Source organism: Melanerpes formicivorus, unplaced genomic scaffold (genome assembly GCF_026170545.1).
Source record: "Melanerpes formicivorus ecotype bairdi unplaced genomic scaffold, bMelFor1.0.p_v2 SCAF_3, whole genome shotgun sequence".
NCBI lineage: Eukaryota > Metazoa > Chordata > Aves > Piciformes > Picidae > Melanerpes > Melanerpes formicivorus.
The window spans coordinates 35086463-35109652 of record NW_027142355.1 but is presented as its reverse complement, the minus strand read 5'-3'; the positions used below and the strand labels follow the sequence as shown (position 1 = coordinate 35109652).

The window sequence follows — 23190 nt, the reverse complement described above, 5'->3', positions numbered from 1 at the left end:
AATTAACAGCTAAGAAGTCATCTGGACATGATTAATGCTCTGAAGTCAAAGACAGACATGAATTGTATTTAAAAACTGTAAAATCCAGTTCTGAAAGCAGCCACACTTTGACTTCCCTCCTGTCTCATTGCTTTGTCTTTCATTTTCATCCATTTTCATCTTACGTGCCAGAAGTTTTTTCCCCACTTTTCAGAGACGACCGGATCAGTGGCTTCTTAGTTGTGAGGCAACTTTGTCAACCTTCAATCTGCTGCAGGCAAAATTTATCAGACCTTTAACTGAAAGTGTTGTGTGATTTGCAGTCTTCATTTCACGTAGTTGAGGAACAGACATACTGTTATATTCACTTTTGGAACTTGGACTGGGCTGGGAATAGTACACTGATCACTCCAAACTGGATAAAAGAGGCTAGGTTGACATCACAGCATGGTCCTGGGCACCCTACTTTTGCTGACCCTGCTTGAGGAGGGAGGGTTGTGCTGGATGGTCTCAATAGGTCCCTTCCAACCACAGTGATTCTGTTACCCAGTGATCTTTAAAATAGGGGATTTGGGATAAAGCATAAAGGTTGAAATCCTAATCCCCATGGATTAGGCAGCAGAGTGCCAAGAAAGTGGTTCTAAGGGAAGGACATCTGAATGATAACCCATATTTACTCTGAGCTGATTTCTTGACTTGTGGAATGTTTGCTGCTTGTGTCGAGCCAGTAACATTTTAGGTTTCTGTTGAAGACAGAGTGGGAGAGTAATTTACTTTACTTCTGTTAAAGAAGCACCACCCCAAGAGATTATTTTTACTTCCAGGCTTTACATGCTGTAGCATCACAAGGTTTTTGGAACAGTTCCTTGAATATCTTTGAAATTGGTCAAGGGTGTTTTATTATTCAGCAAAAGCAAAGCATCAGAGTGTTGCTGTAGTTAGCAGGAATGGCTGCAGGGAGCGCGCGTGGGTGAGGCCAAGGGGAGAAGCGCGTTGCCTGTGTGGTGATGTACGGCAGAAGCTGGATCAGCTGTGTTGTCATCTTTGCTCTTTGAGGGAGAATTACTGTGCCACTGTGACAAAACAATTTATTAGCTGTGCTGTGCCAACAAGTAGAGAAAATAGAAATTCAAAGTGCAGGCTTCCAAGGTAGCCTGAACTTCTTAAACTCAGAAACTCTCGTTTGGCCCCATGATGTGTCTGGGGAGGAGTATAACAGCATACTGAAGCAGCTTTGTAATACTCAGATGATAGAAAGGTTTCTTTGGTTCTCCATACTTCATGAAGGTCTTAGACACCTGGATCTGGTTGTGCTTTGTAGAGTATGGATTTGCTACTTCATGTACTGTTGGTTGTTTGTTTTTTTTGATAGATCCAAACCTCAAAGACCAAGGCAACCAGCAAGGTGATGGTTCTCAGTTACCAATAAATATGATGCAGCAGCAAATGAATGTAATGCCACAAGTGAATGCACAGCACCAACCTATGAACATCTTTCCGTATCCAGTGGGTGTCCCTCCTCCCATGATGAATATGCAACGAAGTCCATTCAACATCCACCCTCCAATGCCCATGCATCTCCCTACCGGAGTGCCTCTCATACAGGTAGCTGCTCCCACAAATTTGTCTCAGGGATTACCTCCGCCTCCACCTCCACCCCCACCATCTCAACAAGTCAGCTTCATTGCTTCACAGCAAGATGGAAAACAATTGCAGGTATGCTTTGTCAGAAGCCACGGCAAGAGCAGATTCTTACATCATAAATTTATACTTGCAGTTACTTTCTCTCTTGCCTGTCTTCTTCCACCCCACACCAAATCTGAAGTGAATGTATCGGCGAGGATCAGGGGGGTTTGGGCTGCTGTTTTGAAATGACACACAACACCATCGCCGGGGTTTTGTGGAAAAGAGGAGTTGCAGCTGGTAATGAAACACTGAAAAGTTTCATCAGTGTCTTCCATTACCTTTTTCCTTTTAGAAGTGACTCATTTCCAAGATTTAAGTTTCCCCTTCCAAAAGCTGCTGCTTTTAAGCTTTGGAAAATGCTTGAATCCCCTTGCAGCAGCCTGTAGGAAGTCACCTAAATGTCTTTGTTGCAGTCACCATCTCATGGGGAGCATCAGTGGAGGAGAACTATCTCGAGTACTGCATGGCACCCATTTGTTCCACACTTCCATTCTTCAGCTGTCATTATCACTATCCCAGCAGCTTCCCCACACACATGCATTTTCTATTCTCTTTAATTTTTGGAGCCTTTCTGTTAATAATTTCCAGACTTTCTTTGGTATGTTTTACTTCCCTCTCCTTGCCTGAATCTCCTTTTTCTCTGTGCCCTGTTTGAGACCGAACCCTTGCTTCGATTCTCCAGTTTCAAAAAGGCTGTGGTGCTTGTGGCAGGTCAGACCATCTTGTGCCTTGCAAGACACCTTAAAACAACCTTTGTCTGTGTGAACTCCTCCTGCAGCCAGCTGTTTATACCAAGAGCATTTATATCAGGGAAGGGAATATGAACAACTTCCAGGAGGATGCTTGGTCCTGTGAGCAGATGTAACACTGCATGTGTGATGTGTGAAGGGCTCTTCAGGGGCTGACTGAGGTTTGTGCTTCTCCTCTGTTGCTGGCTGTCTCCTATAACCTAAAATGCTTTCCCTGGCAGTCCAGGTTTTAAAAATGATGTTCTAGAACAGTGATTTCTAACCCTCTGTTTTTATGCATTATCTCTATGAAGTGATAAGTAGCCTACATTCTTTTCGGCTGCTTTTACCATGTTTGTTAACTTAGAACAAAAGAAGTTAAGTACTGGGGGAAATACTGAGTGGGGTTACAGGCCTTTGCCCTTCAGTGCAAGGTAAATCAGTAAGGTACTATTGGAAGTAGAACACTGATAGATTGCTTGTTGTTTTGATTAATGGCTGATACCTGTAAATAAAACTTCCAGAATTGGAGATAAGGTAGGTTTAACCTCTGAAGAACACAGGCTGTGAGCCTTGGTGTAATACAGTATCTAGTGCAGTAATGAATCTGTTTCTACAAAGACTGCACACTGCTCCAAAATGACAGCTACCTGTCAGTAAAAACCCTGTTACAATCGATGCTCCTACCTGCTTGTGTGGAATAGTGCCTGTGAACCTGAATGCTCTTCTGTGGAATAGTGCCTGTGAACCTGAATGCTCTTCTGTGGAATAGTGCCTGTGAACCCGAATGCTGCTGCTGCTTTTTCCTTTGAGCTTCTGTTGGACAAGTCCTTGGTGGCAGCACCATAGAAATTACTGAACACTGCAGGACTCCATCTGTCCTTCCTGTTGGGAGGAAGATGAAGAGCCTGCGCTGGCAAGCTGCTTATAACAGCTCAGTATCTCTGTCCTTCCCAAGGAGCTCAAATTCCTGTTTCATTATCTTCTGCCTGGATAAATGCAGGTGTGGAAAAAAAAGTAATGTTGATGACCTGCAAAAAAGTAGCATTTAGGGTAGCCTGACAGAAATATGTTGGGTGAAATATGTTGGCTTTTGCCAGAGCAGACCTCAATCTGAGGTCGGAGAGCTACCTGATTTCCAGGTTCCACGGTATCAGCAATGCTGGTGCTCCTTGGGTGCTGTTTGGAAATGGACAGAAAATGTCTCTTTCTGAAGAACAAACAGGTCCTGGCTTCAACCAACATTTCACCTCTAGCCTTCAGTAGATTTGCAAGTTCAAGCTGATAACCAAGTGACAGCAAATGTTTGCAGAGCAGCATCATCAGGTGCAGGGATGCCGGTGGGGTTTACGCTGCCCTCTCATGTATGTTTAGGTGCTGATTTAAAAAGAAAACAAAAAAGTTCATCTGTTACACAAAAGAAGGCTCCAGAGACAAGCAGAGAAGTTCTGCAGCCATAAGCTTCTGTTCTAGTTTTGAGCCACAAGCTGCCCAGGGCAAAAGGACAGAAAAGATGTTTTATCCTTTCCCAAGGAGTAAATAAAAATGCTCCACACTGGATTGGAAGTTTAAATGGAAATTCTATTTACAAATACATACAAAAGGTATCCAGGTGAAAGGATTCACAAGTTAGGCTCAGTTCTTCACCTGGGCCTACCAGGCCAAAACCTTTCCAGAAACCTCCACCCCACTCAGCCTCAGCAGGCCCAAGAGCAGCCAAACTGTCCCCAACTCGACCCAGGCTTACCACAGGCCTCAGTAGGCCCAGTGGCGTAGCTGGAAATTCACTGCCAGCCAAGGCCAGAAAGCCTCTCCCCCACAGACCATAAAGATAACAGCACACACATCCTGACACAGAGAAAACTGGCTGTACATTCCCTTAAGTAGAGGTTCAGGAGAAAGGAATAGAATAACAGATTACAGTACCCTGGGACAAGCTGCTTGTCTCCCTGGGACTCTCTAGCCTCTGGAGGACATTTCTTTATGGTTATACCAATTAACTCTTGATTCCCCTTAACCTACACCACCTTCCTTCCCCTTGTGCTAACCTCTTCCATGCCTGTTTGCAGGAGTTTGCTTCACCACTAGGATGTGAGACAGAATCTAGTACCCACTGTGGTGATGTGGAGGATGCCTTACTTTCCAAGCTTTGTTTTCCCTTTGAGTAGATGTGACACAACATGTGTACCTTCCATAGTGATGGACAGTGTGGAAAGTGGCTGATGAACACAAGCATGTAGTGTCTGTGTGCTCTCTGTAGCTGCTGGGACTCCATTGTCATACTGAATGTAATAATTACTGATAACTTTTTGAAACAGGGTGTTCCAAGTGCTGCTCCTGTAAGTAATAATGTGAGTGCTCCAGCCTTGCCTGCTCCAACAGCAGTCCTGGGAAACACGGGAACAGTTCAGGGACCAAGTTCGGGTAATACGACGTCGTCAAGTCACGTCAAGAGCTCTAATGCAGCTGTAAAACTGGGAGAAAACAAAGCAAGTGTAACAGTGGAAGCTAGTGCAGATAGCTCAAAGAAGGACCAGGCAAGTTCAGAGTATATTTATATATACCCTTTTTTATACATTTATATGTAAAATGTATATTGTACATGAATTTTGACTACTAAAAAAGTAGTCGGCTATGACAATACCCCTTATGTCTGCTATACTTGATGGCATCATGGAATGGCCTGGGTTGGAATGTACCTCCAAAAGTCATCTAGTCCCACCCCCTCTGCAGTCAGCAGGGACATCTTCAACTAGATCAGGTTGCCCAGAGCCCTGTTGAGCCACACTTTGAATATCTCCAGGGATGGGGCCCCAAACACCTCCCTGGGCAACCTGTTCCGGTGTTCCACCACCCTCATAGTAAAGAGCCTGTTTGTAACATCCAATCTAAACCTGCTCTTCTCCAGTCTGAAGCCATTGTCCTATCCCTGCAGGCTTTTGTAAACAGGCTCTCCATCCTTCCTGTATGTGATCATCTCACATATGTGATGCTGTTGTGGCAGCTGTTAGACATAAGCTAGCAAGCTGACTCTTTTGAGTGTAGCCTTCTTTAAAGCTATGATGAGAATTCATGGAATTGTTGTGGGCTAACATTCTGCTGTTTGTAACACAGGCAGCTCTCAGGAGAGCTGAAACGGGAGTGAGGAGAGTGTGAGAGGTTTTCTGGTCTGCTGTAGTAACTTCTTTCTGTAAAGATTTAATTTATGATAAAAGGATACAGATACAGACAGTGAGAAATAACATGCTTGGGTTGTTTTTTTCCATCAGAAACTGTTAATTCAGGAGAAAGCAGCCCAGGAAGTCAAACTGGCCATTAAACCTTTCTACCAAAACAAAGACATCACCAAGGAGGAGTACAAAGAAATCGTGCGGAAGGCTGTAGATAAAGTAAGTTGATCCTACTAATCCAAAGTGTGCATGCACAGCAACAGAGGTAGGGTTTGGGCTGGACTTAATCTTGTGGGGACAAGAGGTAGTTGCTGGGATGGAGGAAGAGGAAAACCAGAAATGCACCGAATACCAGGTTGGAAGGGACCTCAAAGATCATAGTATCAGTCAGGGTTGGAAGGGACCACAAGGATCATCTAGTTCCAACCCCCCTGCCATGGGCAGGGACACCCCACACTACATCAGCCTGGCCAGAGCCTCATCCAGCCTGCTCTTAAACACCTCCAGGGACAGGGCCTCGACCACCTCCCTGGACAACCCATTCCAGGGCTTCACCACTCTCATGGTGAAGAACCTCCTCCTCACATCTATCCTGAATCTCCCCGCCTCCAGCTTCATTCCATTCCCCCTAGTCCTATCACTACCTGAGATCCTGAGAAGTCCCTCCCCAGCCTTCCTGTAGGCCCCCTTCAGATACTGGAAGGCCACAATTAGGTCACCTCGGAGCCTTCTCTTCTGCAGACTGAACAGCCCCAACTCCTTCAGTCTGTCCTCATAGGAGAGGTGCTCCAGCCCTCTGATCATCCTTGTGGCCCTTCTCTGGACACGTTCCAGCACGTCCATATTCCTCTTGTAATAGGGGCTCCAGAACTGGAGGCAGTACTCCAGGTGGGGTCTCAGGAGAGCTGAGTAGAGGGGGAGAATCACCTCCCTTGTCCTGCTGGCCACACTTCTCCTGATGCAGTCCAACCTTTCAGGGTAAGAATATAGTTGAAATGAGGTGGTCCAGCTTGGAAACTACCTAATGCAGGGGAATCCACTATCTCCCTTGGGAGTTTATTCCAATGTTTAAGAGTTCAAATGGTGAAAATTTTTTCCTGGCATCCAGTCCAAATCTCTCCAGTAGCAACTTGTCCTCATTACCCCTTGTCTTTACCATGGGACTCTAAAAAAGGAGTCTCCCTCCTCATGATAGCCACCCTTTATGTAATTGTATGTGGTTATAAGGTCTCCCCTAAGCCTTTTCTTCTCAAGACTGAGACAACCCAGTTACCTCAGACTTCCTTGATATGACAGGTCTTTTGGTCCTCTAATCATTCTTGTGGCCCTTCTCTGGACCCTTTCACCCTGTCCTCATCCTTCTTGTATAGTGGGGACCAAAACTGTGCACAGTCCTCAAGGTGTGGCCTGACCAGCGCTGAGTGAAAAAAACACCCACTTTTGTCTTTCACCACAAGAGCCTTCCTAGCTCCTCAGAACTCATTTATTGTGTGAAAGAGTTGAATGGGAATTCAGAAATATTTGGGAAGCAACTGGGGAAGCATTAGGAGTTTCATAAAATTGTTCTGCTTGACACAGAGAAATGTGGAGTGTTGGGAAGTACTGTGGAAGAGTGGCGCATCAGCAGAGACGTGCCTTGGCCGTGAGCAGACAAACTCTTTTACCCCTCTCCCCGAAGGATAAAAGAAAACTATTCCACACAGGATTGGAAAGAATTGGAGCTTTAAATGGAAGCACTATTCACAGCTATATACAACAGTACAAAATATGCAAACTCACATTCAGCCTTGGCCCAGTTCTCTCCAATTTGGGCTTTACCAAACCTCACTAAGCCAATGTCATCCAAAACCTTGCCCCCACTGGGCCAAAGCCCCAGCCCTCAATGCCTGCTCCCCATATCTCCCTACCCACACCCAAGTGACGCAGAAAAACTTAACCAGGCTGCTCAAGGCCGAAAGCCTCCCCCAGAATTCCAAACAAGAAACAGCAGGAGAGAGGGCAGAACAGCCTGTGCTGTCCACTTATAAAGGGGAGATGCAGGCACGATGGGATGAAACGACAAAAGATTACACTTTTTGGTGTCACCTCTCTGGTACTTGGGGGACTTTCAACTCCATGGTTAGAATACATAGAATAAACCAGATTGGAAGAGACCTTCAAGATGATCACGTCCAACCCATCAACCAATCCAACCCACCTAAACAACTAACCCATGGCACCAAGCACCCCATCAAGCCTCCTCCTGAAAACCTCCAATGATGGCAACTCCACCACCTCCCCAGGCAGCCCATTCCAATGGGCAATCACTCTCTCTGTATAGAACTTCTTCCTAACATCCAACCTGAACCTCCCCTGGCGCAGCCTGAGACTGTGTCCTCTTGTTCTGGTACTGGCTGCCTGGGAGAAGAGACCATCATCAGCCTGTCTACAATCTCCCTTCAGGTAGTCGTAGAGAGTGATAAGGTCACCCCTGAGTCTCCTCTTCTCCAGGCTAAGCAATCCCAGCTCCCTTACTCTCTCCTCATAGGGCTTGTGTTCCAAACCCCTCACCAACTTCTTTGCCCTTCTCTGGACTCGTTCCAGCAAGTCAACATCCTTCCTAAACTGAGGGGCCCAGAACTGGACACAGGACTTGAGGTGCAGCCTAACCAGTGCAGTGTACAGGGGCAGAATGACCTCCCTGCTCCTGCTGGCCACACTGTTCCTGATGCAGGCCAGGATGCCATTGGCCCTTCTGGCCACCTGGGCACACTGCAGGCTCATGTTCAGCCTACCATCAACCAGTCCCCAGGTCCCTCTCTGCCTGGCTGCTCTCCAGCCACTCTGACCCCAGCCTGTAGCTCTGCATGGGGTTGCTGCGGGGTTGTGGTGGTTGTTGTTAAGATATCCCAGTTCTTAAACCCACGTGTTTCAAAGATTTTTTGTTCTGTCTTTAACACCTCTGTAGGTTTGTCACAGCAAGAGTGGAGAGGTGAATTCTGCCAAGGTGGCCAACCTGGTGAAAGCCTACGTAGACAAATACAAACACTCGCGGAAGAAAAACCCCGAGGAGGCGGTCTCCGGCGAAAGGAAATGAAAGCGCCACCTTCTCAGTTTGTCGTTTGTATTCTCTCTGCAAAGTGCAATTTCAGGATGAACCGTTCACTGAACACTGATTGGGATCTGGGTTTGATAAAATCTATTTTTCAATGTAGTATATAATGTTTTGTTCTGAGGAAATTCTCGATCCGCAGGGCGACCTCTCTATTCCTTTTCTTATATAAAGCCAGCCGCCACGTCCGAAACAATCAAGATGTAAAGAAGAATCATTAGGGATGTACGATTGTGTGGATACTTAGATGTACAGCATTTTGACTTCAATAACAGAGTACATGAAATTAGAAACTCCTGAGGGCATTGGGGTTGCCACAGGTATGTACAGTAATTGGTCAGATGAAGTAAAATTTTGCTTTTGATTTTCCTTCCCCTCCCCCTCTCCCCTCCCCGCCCCTTCCTAATTACAGCAAAGAGGATGTGTTGCCTTGACAAATATTTCTAGCATTAACTGGACAGGCTGAATGCACAGGGGGTGACACAATCTGTGTATATACAGAGGAGACAAAAAACAAAGCACATGGAGTTGTCTGGACAGAACTGTTTAGTTTTTAAAAAGAAAACTGATGAACAGTGAAACGCAGTGCCCAGGGCCATGGGCCTGCACCTCTCTTGTAACACCAAATAAAAACTATGCTGCTTGGTTTTGTTTGTGACGTTGTTGAATTTGTTTCAAGGTAGGGGGATGAGCCTGAATGACTTTTATGTGCTGAAAGGACTCCGTTACCACACACTGACAACCTCAGTTCCTGTCTAGCCCTGCCCTTAGCTAGTAGGGAATTACTGTCCTAGAGCTGGTTGTTCAGAAACATAAACCAAGTCAAGAAAGCTGGAGTTTGTTACCAGGCTCCCTGTTGATCAGAGATCACCAGTTGTGCCAATCCTAGCTGCATAATACTTTGCTTTGTTAACTAGGGACTGTAGCGTGGATCACCAGACTGCTCTCATTGAATGGGTGCAGTCTGAAGTCAGGTACAGCAGCTTTCCTACTTCCCTGGGCACTTTGGCATAGAGAAGGTGGTAGAGATACTGCAAGTGTTTAAAAGCAGTGAATGTGCTAAGGGAAATGCCTACACTTAAAGTAAAACCAGTTTTACTGAGGTGGCAGCAGGGAGGGTTGCTGAGACACTGAGATCACTATGTGCTCCTTATGGAAGGAACAGCTTGAGGTCCTCCTGGGTGGTGGGAGAAGGAGCCTTGCTCTGAGATAGAAATTGTTATTCCCTTACTCTCAGACAGCACTATTAATATTCAGCATTTCCCCTCCAGTCCTGCCATATGGTAACAACCTTTGGTGTTGGCTCCTGCTCCAGCCCAAGGTCTCCTGGCCCAAAAGTATTAACATGAACCATTTGGACAGAAAATACCAATGTGACTTTTCTGCTCAATTACCTCTTCATAGCCAGTAGCTCCTACATTAACTTTCCTCAGCAAAAGCCACAGTCTCACCCTGTAAGAAGGAAGCCCCATCCCTGGAAGTTTTTAAGGACAGGCTGGATGTGGCTCTGGACAACCTGATCTAGTGGATAGTGTCCCTGGCCATGGCAGGGGGGTTGGAACTAGATGATCCTTGAGGTCCCTTCCAACCCTGACAACGCTGTGATTCTGTAACTTACAGAAGCCTGAGGATGAAATGAGGGAGACAGCCACCTGTACCCATGTGGTTATGCAGAGAGCTCTCTGCGTGCCCAGGAGGTGATGCTTGTCCCGGCAGTCAGTCAGTTTTAATCATAACTTTCTGCAGAGTTAATGAAGCATTTGACTGTCTGTATTTATTTCCGTGTGCCTATACACTATGTACATTAGCAACACAATGCATTTTCTACAGTCAAGCCAGGCTTTAGGTGGTGTTCAGCATACTCAGTTTGACTCTGGTAGCAATTTGTATGAACTCTTGAACTGTGTGAAACTAAAACCGATTAGCGCCTTTTGGAGAACGCTGTAGCAAATGGCTGCGTCTCGCCAGGTTTTTACCGCGCCCTGTGTCCTTTCTTACTCTTACTACACTTACCCTTCTCTACATTTTTGGATTTTAATGAGTTTTTATATCTTTATACAGTTGAGCCTTGCTATAAAGCTGCTTTCAGGAGCCAGAGAAGTGTTTTGTGGGGTTGGTTTGTTTCAGAGAAGAGGTAGCAATTGGGTGAGAAGGAAGAAGGGAGGATTTAAACTGGGAGAGGGGAAGGGGCATTCATTTCTTGTTTTGCAGCTCCTGGCTGGAAGATAAAACTCATCTGCCTGCCACATTGTTGGGGCAGTGACCATAGTGATGCTCCACTGTATTTCAAAAGGTAATGAAGAGTATCAGACAGAGGAGCCTGTGACCAGTAACTCTGGTTTTGACAATGGGATACTATGGAACTTGCCAGAAACTAATGCAGTTCATTACAGTTTCTGTGTTGAATTCAAACCTCATATTGCCTTAGTCCACAGATTATTCCTGCTTTTCCCAAAAAGCAGTGAAGTCTCTGTTGATGCAGCTCTCTGCTACTTTAACCTCACAGTCCCGGTCTTGTTCAAGCAGCATGGAAGCTGTATTCCTATTTGTTGAAGCTCCTTGCACTGGAAGTCCCACCATGGACTAAGAGCTAAAGGCAAAGTGCTGGGGACACTGAGCCCTTTTGGTGTCTCTAGAGGATCAGCCATTCACTCCTTTCAAATGGCCTCGAGGAGCACAGGTACAAAGCTGTATCCCTTCGGTGAACGTATGCAACTCAAAAGGGTTTTCCTTGCACTTCTTCCACTGTCTCACTGTGCATGCTGCTTGAATGTCTCATCCTAAAGATGGATCTTAGGAGCACAGTGGCTGTCCAAAGTGTTTGTAGCATAAGGCTGGAGTGCTGTCTACTGAAAAAAAATACTCTAAAAACCTAGTTTTGTATAGTGCTTAACAGTTTTAATAAATTCTTTTCACTAAGATGGCAGTAGTCTGTGTTTGCTCTTCAAAGGTTCTGGGTCAAGTGGTTCAATTCAGGAAGCAATGTCCCCTCCCTCCTGACACCCAGTCCTCAGATACTTAGATATTTATTAGATCCCTTCTTGGCCTTCTCCTCTCCAGACTAACCTTGTTGTTCTTCAAGGTGGCTGTCTGGTGGCTCTATGAAATTCAGAGGTTTGTAGAGGATTTGAGTTGGATTAGCTGGGTGACACATCCATGGAGGGTAAGGATTGTCTTACCTTGATACTGCTCAGGTGCTGTTTCTGTGTTAAATGAGACAGGCCTGTAGGCTTAGGAAAGAGTGTGCCAGTTTGAGGAGCAAGGGTAGGCATTAAGGCCAAGGCTTAAAGGGTGGCTTGGTGTGGATAGTCACTGGGAAGAGGAAGGTCCAGCAGTGTCAGCTACTTGAGGACATATTTTGAGGTGAAGAGCAGGGCCTGCAGTTGTAACCATCTCGTGACGCTGGGCTACTGAGATTAAGCCAGGAGGCTTAGCCTTAATCTGCCATGACATTACCTCAAGTAGGTGGAGACAGAGAGAAGATCACTGCAGGGAGGCTAGGGTAAGACATGCTGAAAGACATTACTTCCAATGAAAAAATGGTCTTGAGGAAAGTAATTTAAACCAAATGACTGCAGATAGTGAACACCATTGCCTAAGCTCTCAGCCAATCATGTTTCCACTTGCTTCCTTGAGGGCATGGACCTTTCCAAGCATCCTAACAGCAAATATCACCACCTCATCTATTGCTGCAAGGAGCTTGTCAGTACATTGGCTTGACTTTAGCCGCATCTGCTGCTGCTCCCTTGGCCTTCCTCTGCAGTTTGCTGCATGCCCCACACAGGCATTGTGGAGCTTTTTTTGCACATGTAAAGATCTTGATCTGGGTCCTGCAATTACATACAGGCAACCTTAAGCAGGTCAGGAAGTTTTGTGCACTTAAATGACTTGTGTGTCAGGAGAACCATCTGCCTGCTCTCCTCAGAGGGCAATCACTGCATCAAGCAAAACAGCAGGCAGAAGGGCTCTGCAGTTTAGATCTGAGCAGTGTTAGCACCGCTGGGACAGAAATTCCTGAATGTGAGCACAGGGAGAACATGCAAAGAGGAGAGGGACACAGGGACAAGCAGCAGGAGCAGAAGCAGCTCCTGGGTGAGGACTTTAGTTTCTGCTGAGTAAGTACCATTGCAAGCCAATTTACACAGCTAAAGCATTTCTAGATCCTGCCTCTGCAAGTAGTGCCTTGAAATCTGCTCAGTTTTGCTGTAGGGATCACTCTGCTAGGGTGTCCTGCCAACAAAAGGCTTTGGCTTTTCCCCAGAAGCCACATCTCGGGCATCATAACACATCCTTGGCGTGTAAAACAAGTAGATAGATTCTAAAGTTCAGCTTACACTTGAAATCAGAGCCAGGAAACTACTGTGACAAAGATTTTTATGAAGCATTGCAATAATCACATTAATCAATAGTTTGTAAAAGAGCAGAAATGAGGAAGGATGATAAAGCAGCTCACTGAAAGTGGCTATAGAGCACTCATTAAATGCAGCAGCCTTCCAAAAAAATTAAATGAAGATCTTCAAGACCTGTGAAGATATTTTAAAATTCACTAACCTGGAGCTGAAAACAACAAAGGGCTCTGCAGGGGGACCTCGACCGACTGGACAGATGGGCAGAGTCCAACGGGATGGCATTCAACAAGTCCAAGTGCCGAGTGCTGCACTTTGGCTATGGCAATCCCATGCAGAGCTACAGGCTGGGGTCAGAGTGGCTGGAGAGCTCCCAGACAGAGAGGGACCTGGGGGTGCTGATTGACAGCTGCTTAAACATGAGCCAGCAGTGTGCCCAGGGGGCCAAGAAGGCCAATGGCATCCTGGCCTGCATTAGGAATAGTGTGGCCAGCAGGAGCAGGGAAGTCTTTGTGCCCCTGTACTCTGCTTTGGTTAGGCCGCACCTTGAGTATTGTGTCCAGTTCTGGGCCCCTCAGTTTAAGAAGGACATCGAAACACTTGAATGTGTCCAGAGAAGGGCAACAAGGCTGGGGAGAGGCCTTGAGCACAAGCCCTATGAGGAGAGGCTGAGGGAGCTGGGATTGTTTAGCCTGGAGAAGAGGAGGCTCAGGGGTGACCTCATTGCCCTCTACAACTACCTGAAAGGTGGTTGTAGCCGGGAAGGGGTTGGCCTCTTCTCCCAGGCAACCAGCACCAGAAAAGGGGACACAGTCTCAAGCTGCACCGGGGAAGTTTAGGCTGGAGGTGAGGAGAAAGTTCTTCACGGAGAGAGTCATTAGTTATTGGAATGGATTGCCCGGGGAGGTGGTGGAGTCACTGTCCCTGGAAGCATTCAAGAGGGGATTGGACGTGGCACTTGGTGCCATGGTCTGGTCATGGGGTCTGTGGTGACAGGTTGGACTTGATGATCCTTGAGGTCTCTTCCAACCTTAGCAATACTGTGACACTGTGAACACAGGAGCTGCTCATTCCTCACAGTAAACAAACCCAGAGTGGAATCCAGCACCGAGGAAAATTGCCGCAGGAGCCAAGCCCAGTGGCTTTTGGCAGCAGGTTAACACATCATTAGTCTGAAGTGCTGCAGAAATTACATCTAAAACCACTGATTTGATTTTTTTATGTGAGGCATCAATCAAACATAGCTGTGGATTCTTGGGTGCTCTGGCACAAAGAGCAGCTGGGATTAAAGGAACAACTCTGAGGAGCCAGAGTTTACCTATAAACTCTAGAGCCTTTTACAGAAAGCCAGGGCTCTCTAGGAGCAGGAAGGTAGCTCACACATGATGGGTAGGGTCTCCTCTAACACAAGGCAGGAACATGGCTGCCTTCTTTTCTACCCACAAGTTACAGAGGGATGTCGGATGTGCAGGTATTTGCAGTGCAGACATCTATGAGGAGTGCTGCTGGGGACAGCACAGCCACTGCCTCACTGCCCAGAGTCAAGGAGAGCACCAGGGACCCCCTGCACCATCTGCAGGTGTGCAGCCTCAGGGACCACATGAGAAAGAAATGTCCTATTAGAAAGCACCTAGGAGAAAAGGCTGTCACACACCCGGCTTGCTCAGTTGTTGCTGTTTACCATTGCATGGTGCCTGGTGGTTAACTGGCCATACCACAGAACAACACAACGTTAGGGGCTGGAAGGGACCTCAAAAGATCTTTTAGTCCAACCCCTCTGCCAGAGCAGGGTCACCTATACCAGATCACACAGGAACACATCCAGGCAGGTCTTGAATATCTCCAGAGAGGGAGAATCCACCCCCATCCTGGGCAGCCTGTTCCACTGTTCTGTCACCCCCACAGTGACAACATTTTTCCTCATGTTTCTATGCCACTTCCTATGCCTCAACTTCCACCCATTGCCCCTTGTCCTGGCATTGGGCATCACCGAGCAGAGCCTGGCTCCATCCTCTGTCACAACTAGAGGTCAAGGTGCTTCTACTAAACTCATGGTCAGAGAGCATCTCTGGAAAGCCTACAAATTAAATAGATCATAGAAAACATTCAGAGATAAAAGCTACAAAATAGAAGGGATTTATCCCTGGGCATGGAATCATTAAAAACAAAATCTATGTCAACGCCTGCTGAGATTTTACCAAACAGAATGCACTGAATCTGCTCTTTTCAGTGACTTCCCATAACAACACGACTCTAGTTCAAAACCTTGCTCCTCCCCTTTAAATATTGTGATACAACCATATCAAAGGTTTTGCTACAATGAAGATGTGGCCTACTTGAATGATCCCAGACCCACTCTTCACAGGGCCAGCCCTCTGCCCTGCAGATTTAGGCAGAGGGGGAAGCAGTGTGCAGTTGGTGGCCTGGCTCCTGGAAGCCCAGCTGAGCTCAGGAGCTCGGTATGGTGCCAGGTCAGTACAGCTGGACCTGGCCAAGGCTATTCCCCTGCACTAGCCCTGAAAAGACCCAGGTGATTGTGCTGGCATTCAGTGGGTCAAAGCAGCAAATATCTTTTGGTCTGCAGCCAAAGAGGGCCTTTTGTGTGGGGCCATGTGTGTAATAAGACACTGGGGCCTTGCTTGCCCAAAGCTTGGTCCTTCAGATTACAGTAATCAGTGACTGTCATTTAATACAGTGAAGGCAAGCACAGTAAGTAACAGCTTCAATCACTTTCTCAGTCTTGTGGCCCAGCTTAGTTCCTTAGGCATGCTTTACTTCCTGCTATCATGCTCAGAAATCACTCAGGTGCAATGTTGGCACAATAAATGCCACAGTCTTTCCCTCCAAATAAAAGCAGAAAGCAACAGCTTCAAGCCCTCTCAGCATCCTGCTTTACTGTTGTCAGCTCAGTGAAGCAGGAGTGTCCAAACTTCGCTCCAGCAAAGGCTGTAACTCTCAGCGTGGTGATGGCTCTATTTATTCCTGTTTTCTCAGAAGGATGCCTGAGAATGCTTAAACATGCCTGCTGTGACCAAGAGAAACATTTATGACCACTGATGTTCAAGGGTGTGGTCATGGAACATCTCTACCTGTTCAGCATTTACTTGTCAAGGAAAGACCTCATCAAGTTTTCAGATAATCAGTGTGTTGGAACCCTCACTCCAAGAAGGATATTGAGGTGCTGAAGTGGGTCCCAGAGAAAGGCAACAAAGCTGGTGAAGGGTCTGGAGAACAGGTCTTGTGAGGAACAGGTCTTGTGAGGAGCAGCTGAGAGAACTGGGGTTGTTTAATCTGGAGAAAAGCAGGCTGAGGGGAGACCGTCCTGCTGGCTACAGGTCTCTGAAAGGAGGTTTGAGCCAGGTGGGTGTTGGTCTCTTCTCCACATAGGAGGAGAGGAAATGGCCTCAAGTTGCATTAAGGTGAGGCTTGGGTTGGACATCAGAAGAAACTTGTTGACTGAAAAGGTTCTCAAAGACTGTCACAGGATGCCCATGGAGGTGGTAGAATCCCCATCCCTGGAGGTGTTTCAAAGACACAGAGATGTGGTGCTTAGGGCCACGACTTAGCATCAGCCTTGGTAGAGTTAGGTAATGGTTGGATTCAATGATCTTCGAAGTCTTTTCCAACCAAAGCTATCCTATGGCTCTTGGGACTCACCCTTTACTTATAAGCAATGAGGTCACCTCTCAGTCTCCTCTTTCTCCAAGCTAAAGAACCCCAGCTCCCTCAGTCTCTCCTCATAAAGAAGAGATGTTCCACTCCATCATTTTTGTAGCTCTGCACTGGACCCTCTCAAGCAGTTCCCTGAAGTCCTTCTTGAACTGAGGGGCCCAGAACTGGACACAATATTCCAGATGTGGTCTGGAATCAGACTGGAACACTCAAAAGACATTCCTCCTGAAAATATCTTATCTGCCTCTGATTTGTCTTTGACTAATCCCTGTACACTACAGAGCTGCTGCTGCCTGTGCAAAGCATGTGGCTTTGCCATGCAAACTCAACACCCCTGAAACAGAAGCACATAAACAAACAAATCAGAGTGTGGGAGACCCCCACAGAAGGATCCAACCCCTTGCCGCCTTCCTGCTGACACTGAGCAGCTCTGCAGCCAGATCACCAAGCCAGAGAGAACACAGATGAATTTCCACAGCCTTGTGTCAAGCCCTAAGCTCTCAGAGCAGCTCCTGGGAAGGGATTCAAAGGCTATTTAAAGAGCTCTAATAAACATGCAACATTCTGTAGTGGGGGAAATACCAATCACACACACAGCACCTCACGCAGCATGGATTGTGGCAAGTGGATTACATATTTGATGCGCTGCAGGGTTTGCTATGAGGTTACTTGTCGGTCAGTCAGCCAAGACTTCAGACTCTTATGGCAGAGGAGAGAATTGATGTTCTAGACACTACTGACCACAGGTGAGGCAGTTAGGAAAACCCCATCAGCACTCTGCAGTGCCCAGGGCAGTGACAGTTCTCAGGTTGTGAAGGCTATGTCCTGTCTGAGCAGCACAGGGAGACACAACCAGAACAGCACCCACCCACATTCATTACCACAGTGACATCTAATCACACTAGTGTAATCACACTAACTCTTGTAACAATGCAGGCTCCCTCTTTTCAAGACCCTGTTCCAAAGGTAAAAGCAAGGAGTACTGGCCCTCTTCCTCCATTTCCACACCTCCCTTCACCAGAGGCCATCAAAGCTCCTGAGCTCCAGCTAACCTTCCCAGCAAGACCAGCTGCAGAACTGGGATGACAGCACAGCCTCCCAACCTGGAACTCATGCTTCACGCTATGAGTCACCATGTAACTCCATCCTAAGCAACAGAAACACAGACAGCTCTGCCCAAAGATAAGGAACAAGCAAATATTTGGGTTTCAGAAACATTTAACCAGGCCAGCACCTGTGGACATATGGATTTAAACCCTTCAAATCACAAAACCAGCAAACCACCTCAAAATGCATTTTGCAGCAAATCCACCCAAAAGGCTACCTAAAAACCAGCAGTCCAAAAGCCACCCTACATCACAGCTGAAGACAAACCTTATCATGCTTCATCTTTGGAAGATTTTTGTTACTCCTTTCTTTCCACCTAGAATAAAAAGCAATTGGCTTTTTGAAAGGTACCAGCTCAGATGACTCTCTGCTTATCTTATCACAGGCAGGGAGAAGCCAAGACACAAATGATGCAGTGAGAAACAGCAAGTCATGATACAACCACATGAAAACCAGCAGGCTTTTAAAACCAACCAAAGATGATTTTGAAGTTGCAGTAATTGAAGAACAGCTGATGATAACTTTGCTCATTAGAGTCAGCCTTGAGTTCTCCACCACTTGACTCATGAACTCAGTGTGAAATCCCCCTCACCCAACAGACCAGCAACACACAGTGCACCAACCCATCCCAGAGCTGCAGCCCCAAGCACTGCAGTGGGACACACAGCATCCCTTTGGCTCCACAACCTCCAACTCACTGCCCACACCAGGGTCAGCAGCCTGCACACATACCACCTTACCCTACAGACTGCACACACATCACCTTACCCAGCAAGTAGGACATCAGCCATAATGCTCTCTGCAGCCACCCATGCAGGAAATGACTGACAGCCTAATCACCACCTGGCAGGAAGCAGGCAGGAGGGATGGAATGATTACAGGTGTCCCTAGCTGTGCCATGTTATTGTGTCACAATAAACTGATGATTTATCTTCCCACCAGGCAGGGCACAACTGTGATCTCCACATCACAGCAGATGAGAAGGTTCCACATGCCATGACTTGCAGCAAACCACAAAAGAGATCTTTGGCAGTGATGTGAATTGAACTCAAACCTTGCTACGTGTTCTGGTGCTTCTCCCTCCAGGCTATCTCCCCTCTGAAGCTAGAGAGTGAAACAGAGAAGTAAAAACTAAGGGTATTTTTAATAGTAATAAGATCATTTGAATCTTGGCTGTGCTTTGCCCCAGACTGTATGCAGACAGGCAGTAATTAACAGTCGGCTGCACACTCCAGCCTTGCCATCAAGCACTGCAGAGAAACATCACTAAGCAAAGCCCAGCATAAACCAATGGGGAAAGAGCTGGTTTAAAGGTTAACAACCGTGATGCTTTTTCACCTTCCAAGCAAGGCTGTTGCAATAGTTCTCAGTAGGAGTTAAACCATAGGCCAAAGCAGTGCTCTGCTATTTTGCTGGTAACTTAACAACTTGTAGGAAACTCGACTTATGACTGAGGAGTAACATTTACTTTGGCCAGAGGTGCTTTTAGTATCCTTGCTGTCCTGAGAAATACTATAAAAGAAGAACTTGAAGATGTAAGAGATGTCCTCCTTTCAAACATATACCTAACCTGGAATTAGTGTAACAACACAGCTGTATGTTTTTTATTATTCCCTGAGAAGTTTGTGCTCTTCTTCAAGAAGATGCTATGGAACCAAATCTTTATGATGCTCCAGAGATGACACACTCACTGGATACCACAGGACACTTTCCACTGGTTGAAATGGGGCAGTGGTGTCACTTGAGTAATTCACAGTGAAAGTACAAGAATTAGGCATTTACCTGCTCAAGATATACCTGTAACAGCAATACAAAATGTGTAATATGAAACATTCTTACTCTCCCCCTCTAGGAACTTCCCCAAATTGTATTTGTCACAGAACAACTTGGAGATGGGAGGAGCTCAGTGGCAGCAGCTCTGCATCAAGCTGCCAGGTAGAGCTGTGACGCTAAGTGCAGAAGTACAGATGATGCACAGCTGGCAATCACATCGCCGTGTGTAGTCACCTTGTCAAGGCATCCATGTGAACCTTGCATTTTCTTGCTTCTGGGCAACTCTATTCTGACATGTGATGGTCCTCTGGAGCCAGTAAGCATTGCAGCCAAGCACCGAACGTGAACGCCGATCAGAAGCACACCTCACCGCTGTGCCTCACAGCATGCAGCTAGGTAATTAAGACTCTGCCTTCTCTACTGTCACTCAGAAAATGCATGGCTAAAGATTACATTTGGGCTACCTTGAAACTTGGCTACGTTTGAAGGAGCTGGTTGCAGTGTAAGACGTTCTAATCACTGCAAAGGCCTGTAGCAGAAACTGGACCTTTCCCTCTCATCCAACTTTCCACTCTGCACTGGGTTAAGAACTGGCTGGAGGACCGAGCCCAGAGAGTGGTGGTGAATGTTGCCACATCCAGGTGGCAGCCAGTCACTAGTGGTGTCCCCCAGGGCCCAATCCTGTTCAATATCTTTATTGATGATCTGGATGGGGGGACTGAGTCCATCACCAGTAAATTTGCTGACAACACCAAGCTGGGGGCAGGTGTTGATCTGTTGGAGGGTAGGAGGGCTCTGCAGTGGGACCTCGACAGGCTGGACAGATGGGCAGAGTCCCAGGGCATGAGATTGAACACATCCAAGTGCCAGGTTCCACACACTGGCCACAACAACCCCATGCAGTGCTACAGGCTGGGGTCAGAGTGGCTGGAGAGTGGCCAGGCAGAAAGGGACCTGGGAGTACTGGTCGATTGATAGTAGGCTGAACATGAGCCAGCAGTGTGCCCAGGTGGCCACAAAGACCAATGGCATCCTGGACTGTATCAGGAAGAGTGTGGCCAGCAGGAGCAGGGAGGTCATTTTGCCCCTGTGCTCAGCACTGGTTAGGCCGCACCTTGAGTCTCATAGTTTCATAGTTTCATAGTTTCATTCAGGGTTGGAAGGGACCACAAGGATCATCTAGTTCCAACCCCCCTGCCATGGGCAGGGACACCCCACACTAGATCAGGCTGGACAGAGCCTCATCCAGCCTGCTCTTAAACACCCCCAGGGACGGGGCCTCGACCACCTCCCTGGACAACCCATTCCAGGGTTTCACCACTCTCATGGTGAAGAACCTCCTCCTCACATCTAGCCTGAATCTCCCCACCTCCAGCTTCATTCCATTCCCCCTAGTCCTATCACTACCTGAGATCCTGAGAAGTCCTTCCCCAGCCTTCCTGTAGGCCCCCTTCAGATACTGGAAGGCGACAATTAGGTCTCCTCGGAGCCTTCTCTTCTGCAGACTGAACAGCCCCAACTCCTTCAGTCTGTCCTCATAGGAGAGGTGCTCCAGCCCTCTGATCATCCTCGTGGCCCTTCTCTGGACACGTTCCAGCACCTCCACATCCCTCTTGTAATAGGGGCTCCAGAACTGGACACAGTACTCCAGGTGGGGTCTCACCAGGGTTGAGTAGAGGGGGAGGATCACCTCCCTCGACCTGCTGGCCACACTTCTCCTGATGCAGCCCAGGATCTGATTGGCTTTGCGGGCTGCAAGTGCACACTGAGAGCTCATGTTGAGCTTTTTGTCCACCAGCACCCCCAAGTCTCTCTCCTCAGGGCTACCCTCCAGCCAGTCACTGCCCAGCCTGTATTTGTGCCTGGGATTGCCTCCACCCAGATGCAGGACCCTGCACTTGCTCTTATTGAACTTCATGAGGTTGGCTTGTGCCCACCTCTCCAGCCTGTCAAGGTCCCTCTGGATGGCCTCCCTTCCCTCCAGCGTGTCTGCTGCACCACACAGCTTGGTGTCATCAGCAAACTTGCTGAGGGTGCACTCAGTGCCACTGTCCATGTCCCCCACAAAGATGTTGAATAAGACAGGTCCCAGGACTGATCCCTGAGGGACTCCACTTGTCACTGGCCTCCACTGGGACATGGAGCCATTGACAGCCACTCTTTGGGTGCGGCCATCAAGCCAGTTCCTTATCCATCTAGTGGTCCACCAATCAAACCCATGTGTCACCAGTTTGGAGACCAGGATGTGGTGTGGGACAGTGTCGAAGGCTTTGCTCAGGTCCAGGTAGAGTCTGGTGAAGTCCCCACAGACTGGAAAAGGGGAAACATTGCCCCCATCTTCAAAAAGGGCAAGAAGGAGGAACCAGGGAACTACAGGCCAGTCAGTCTCACCTCTGTGCCTGGAAAGATCATGGAACAGATCCTCCTGGAGTCACTACTCGCTCAAAAGAATAGTGAAGAGGTGATTGGGAACAGTCAGCATGGCTTTGCCAAGGGCAAATCCTGCCTGACCAACCTGGTGGCCTTCTATGAGCAGGTGACAAAATTAATAGACGAGGGGCGAGCAACTGAGTCCTGTGTCCAGCTCTGGGCCCCTCAGTTTAGGAAAGATGTTGAGTTGCTGGAATGTGTCCAAAGAAGGGCAACAAAGCTGGGGAGGGGTCTTGAGCACAAGCCCGAAGGTCTAATGAGCATTTCTTCCTTCCATCATCACAAAAAATTACTCTTCAAATCCATTAGGTATTAGCAAATGCAACAGAGCCATCAATGACTGTGTTTTCCAGGGAAACACTCCTATTTCCAGACTTAGTGCGGACTCATTGAGACCAAGTTTGGTTCTGAGACAGTAGCAGACAGGATGTGATTTTACATCAGCACCTAATTTTTTGTGTGGAGATGAAGTAGAGAGGTATTTCCAACCAGGAAGGCTGTGGATGCCTCCACCTTGGGGGTGGCTCAAGGCCAGGCTGAATGAGGCCTTGGGCAGCCGAGTCTAGTTGAGAGGCATCCCATGGCAAGGAGGTTGGAGAGGGTGATCTCTATGGTTCTGATTCTACTAAAGAAAGACAGCAGCACTGAAGGCTTCCATACAAACATGACATTTTCTGTTCACCTGTCACCTGCTTAAAGTCTTCTACTGTGCACAGGTCAATCCTACTGGTCTCAGTCGTGCCTGAACCAAAGCGGCAGCCCTAGACTCTGCCCCCACCACATTCACATGGGGTGGTGAAGGATTAGGTGCACATTATTTTTGAAGTGCCACACAAATATTTCAAACTAAGCTTTAAGGAGAAATATCAAAGGGCAAAAGTAGCATGCAAAAGCATCCCTGTTTCTCAGTCCATCCTCCCTCCCTGCATCCCTCAGCTTCTCAGTCCGTCCTCCCTCCCTGCATCCCTCAGCTTCTCAGTCCGTCCTCCCTCCCTGCATCCCTCAGCTTCTCAGTCCATCCTCCCTCCCTGCATCCCTCAGCTTCTCAGTCCATCCTCCCTCCCTGCATCCCTCAGCTTCTCAGTCCATCCTCCCTCCCTCTCAAAACATTTTTTTGTCTGAAAGATGTCCATTATGAAGGGAAAAAAGAAAAAGACAACAAAATCATCCTGTGCTTTATCTAACCTGCCTCTCATGTTGACGGACAT

The 23190-nt window shown here is 47.4% G+C and overlaps 1 protein-coding gene across 4 annotated transcripts in view; it reads left to right on the top strand.

Annotated features, from left to right (window-relative positions):
• SCAF11 (SR-related CTD associated factor 11) overlaps positions 1-9301 on the top strand; it is a 59461-nt gene extending 50160 nt beyond the window's left edge. For 3 of the 4 annotated variants that reach the window (XM_068170330.1, XM_068170332.1, XM_068170333.1), the window contains 4 exons: positions 1352-1695; positions 4712-4930; positions 5663-5782; positions 8511-9301. In XM_068170330.1, coding sequence (XP_068026431.1) covers positions 1352-1695; positions 4712-4930; positions 5663-5782; positions 8511-8639 — 812 coding nt within the window. In that variant the 3' untranslated portion in view covers positions 8640-9301. Of the gene's footprint in view, positions 1-1351; positions 1696-4711; positions 4931-5662; positions 5783-7141; positions 7925-8510 lie in introns of those variants that run through there. The other variant, XM_068170334.1, reaches the window with a different exon arrangement.
• The last annotated feature ends 13889 nt before the right edge of the window (positions 9302-23190 follow it).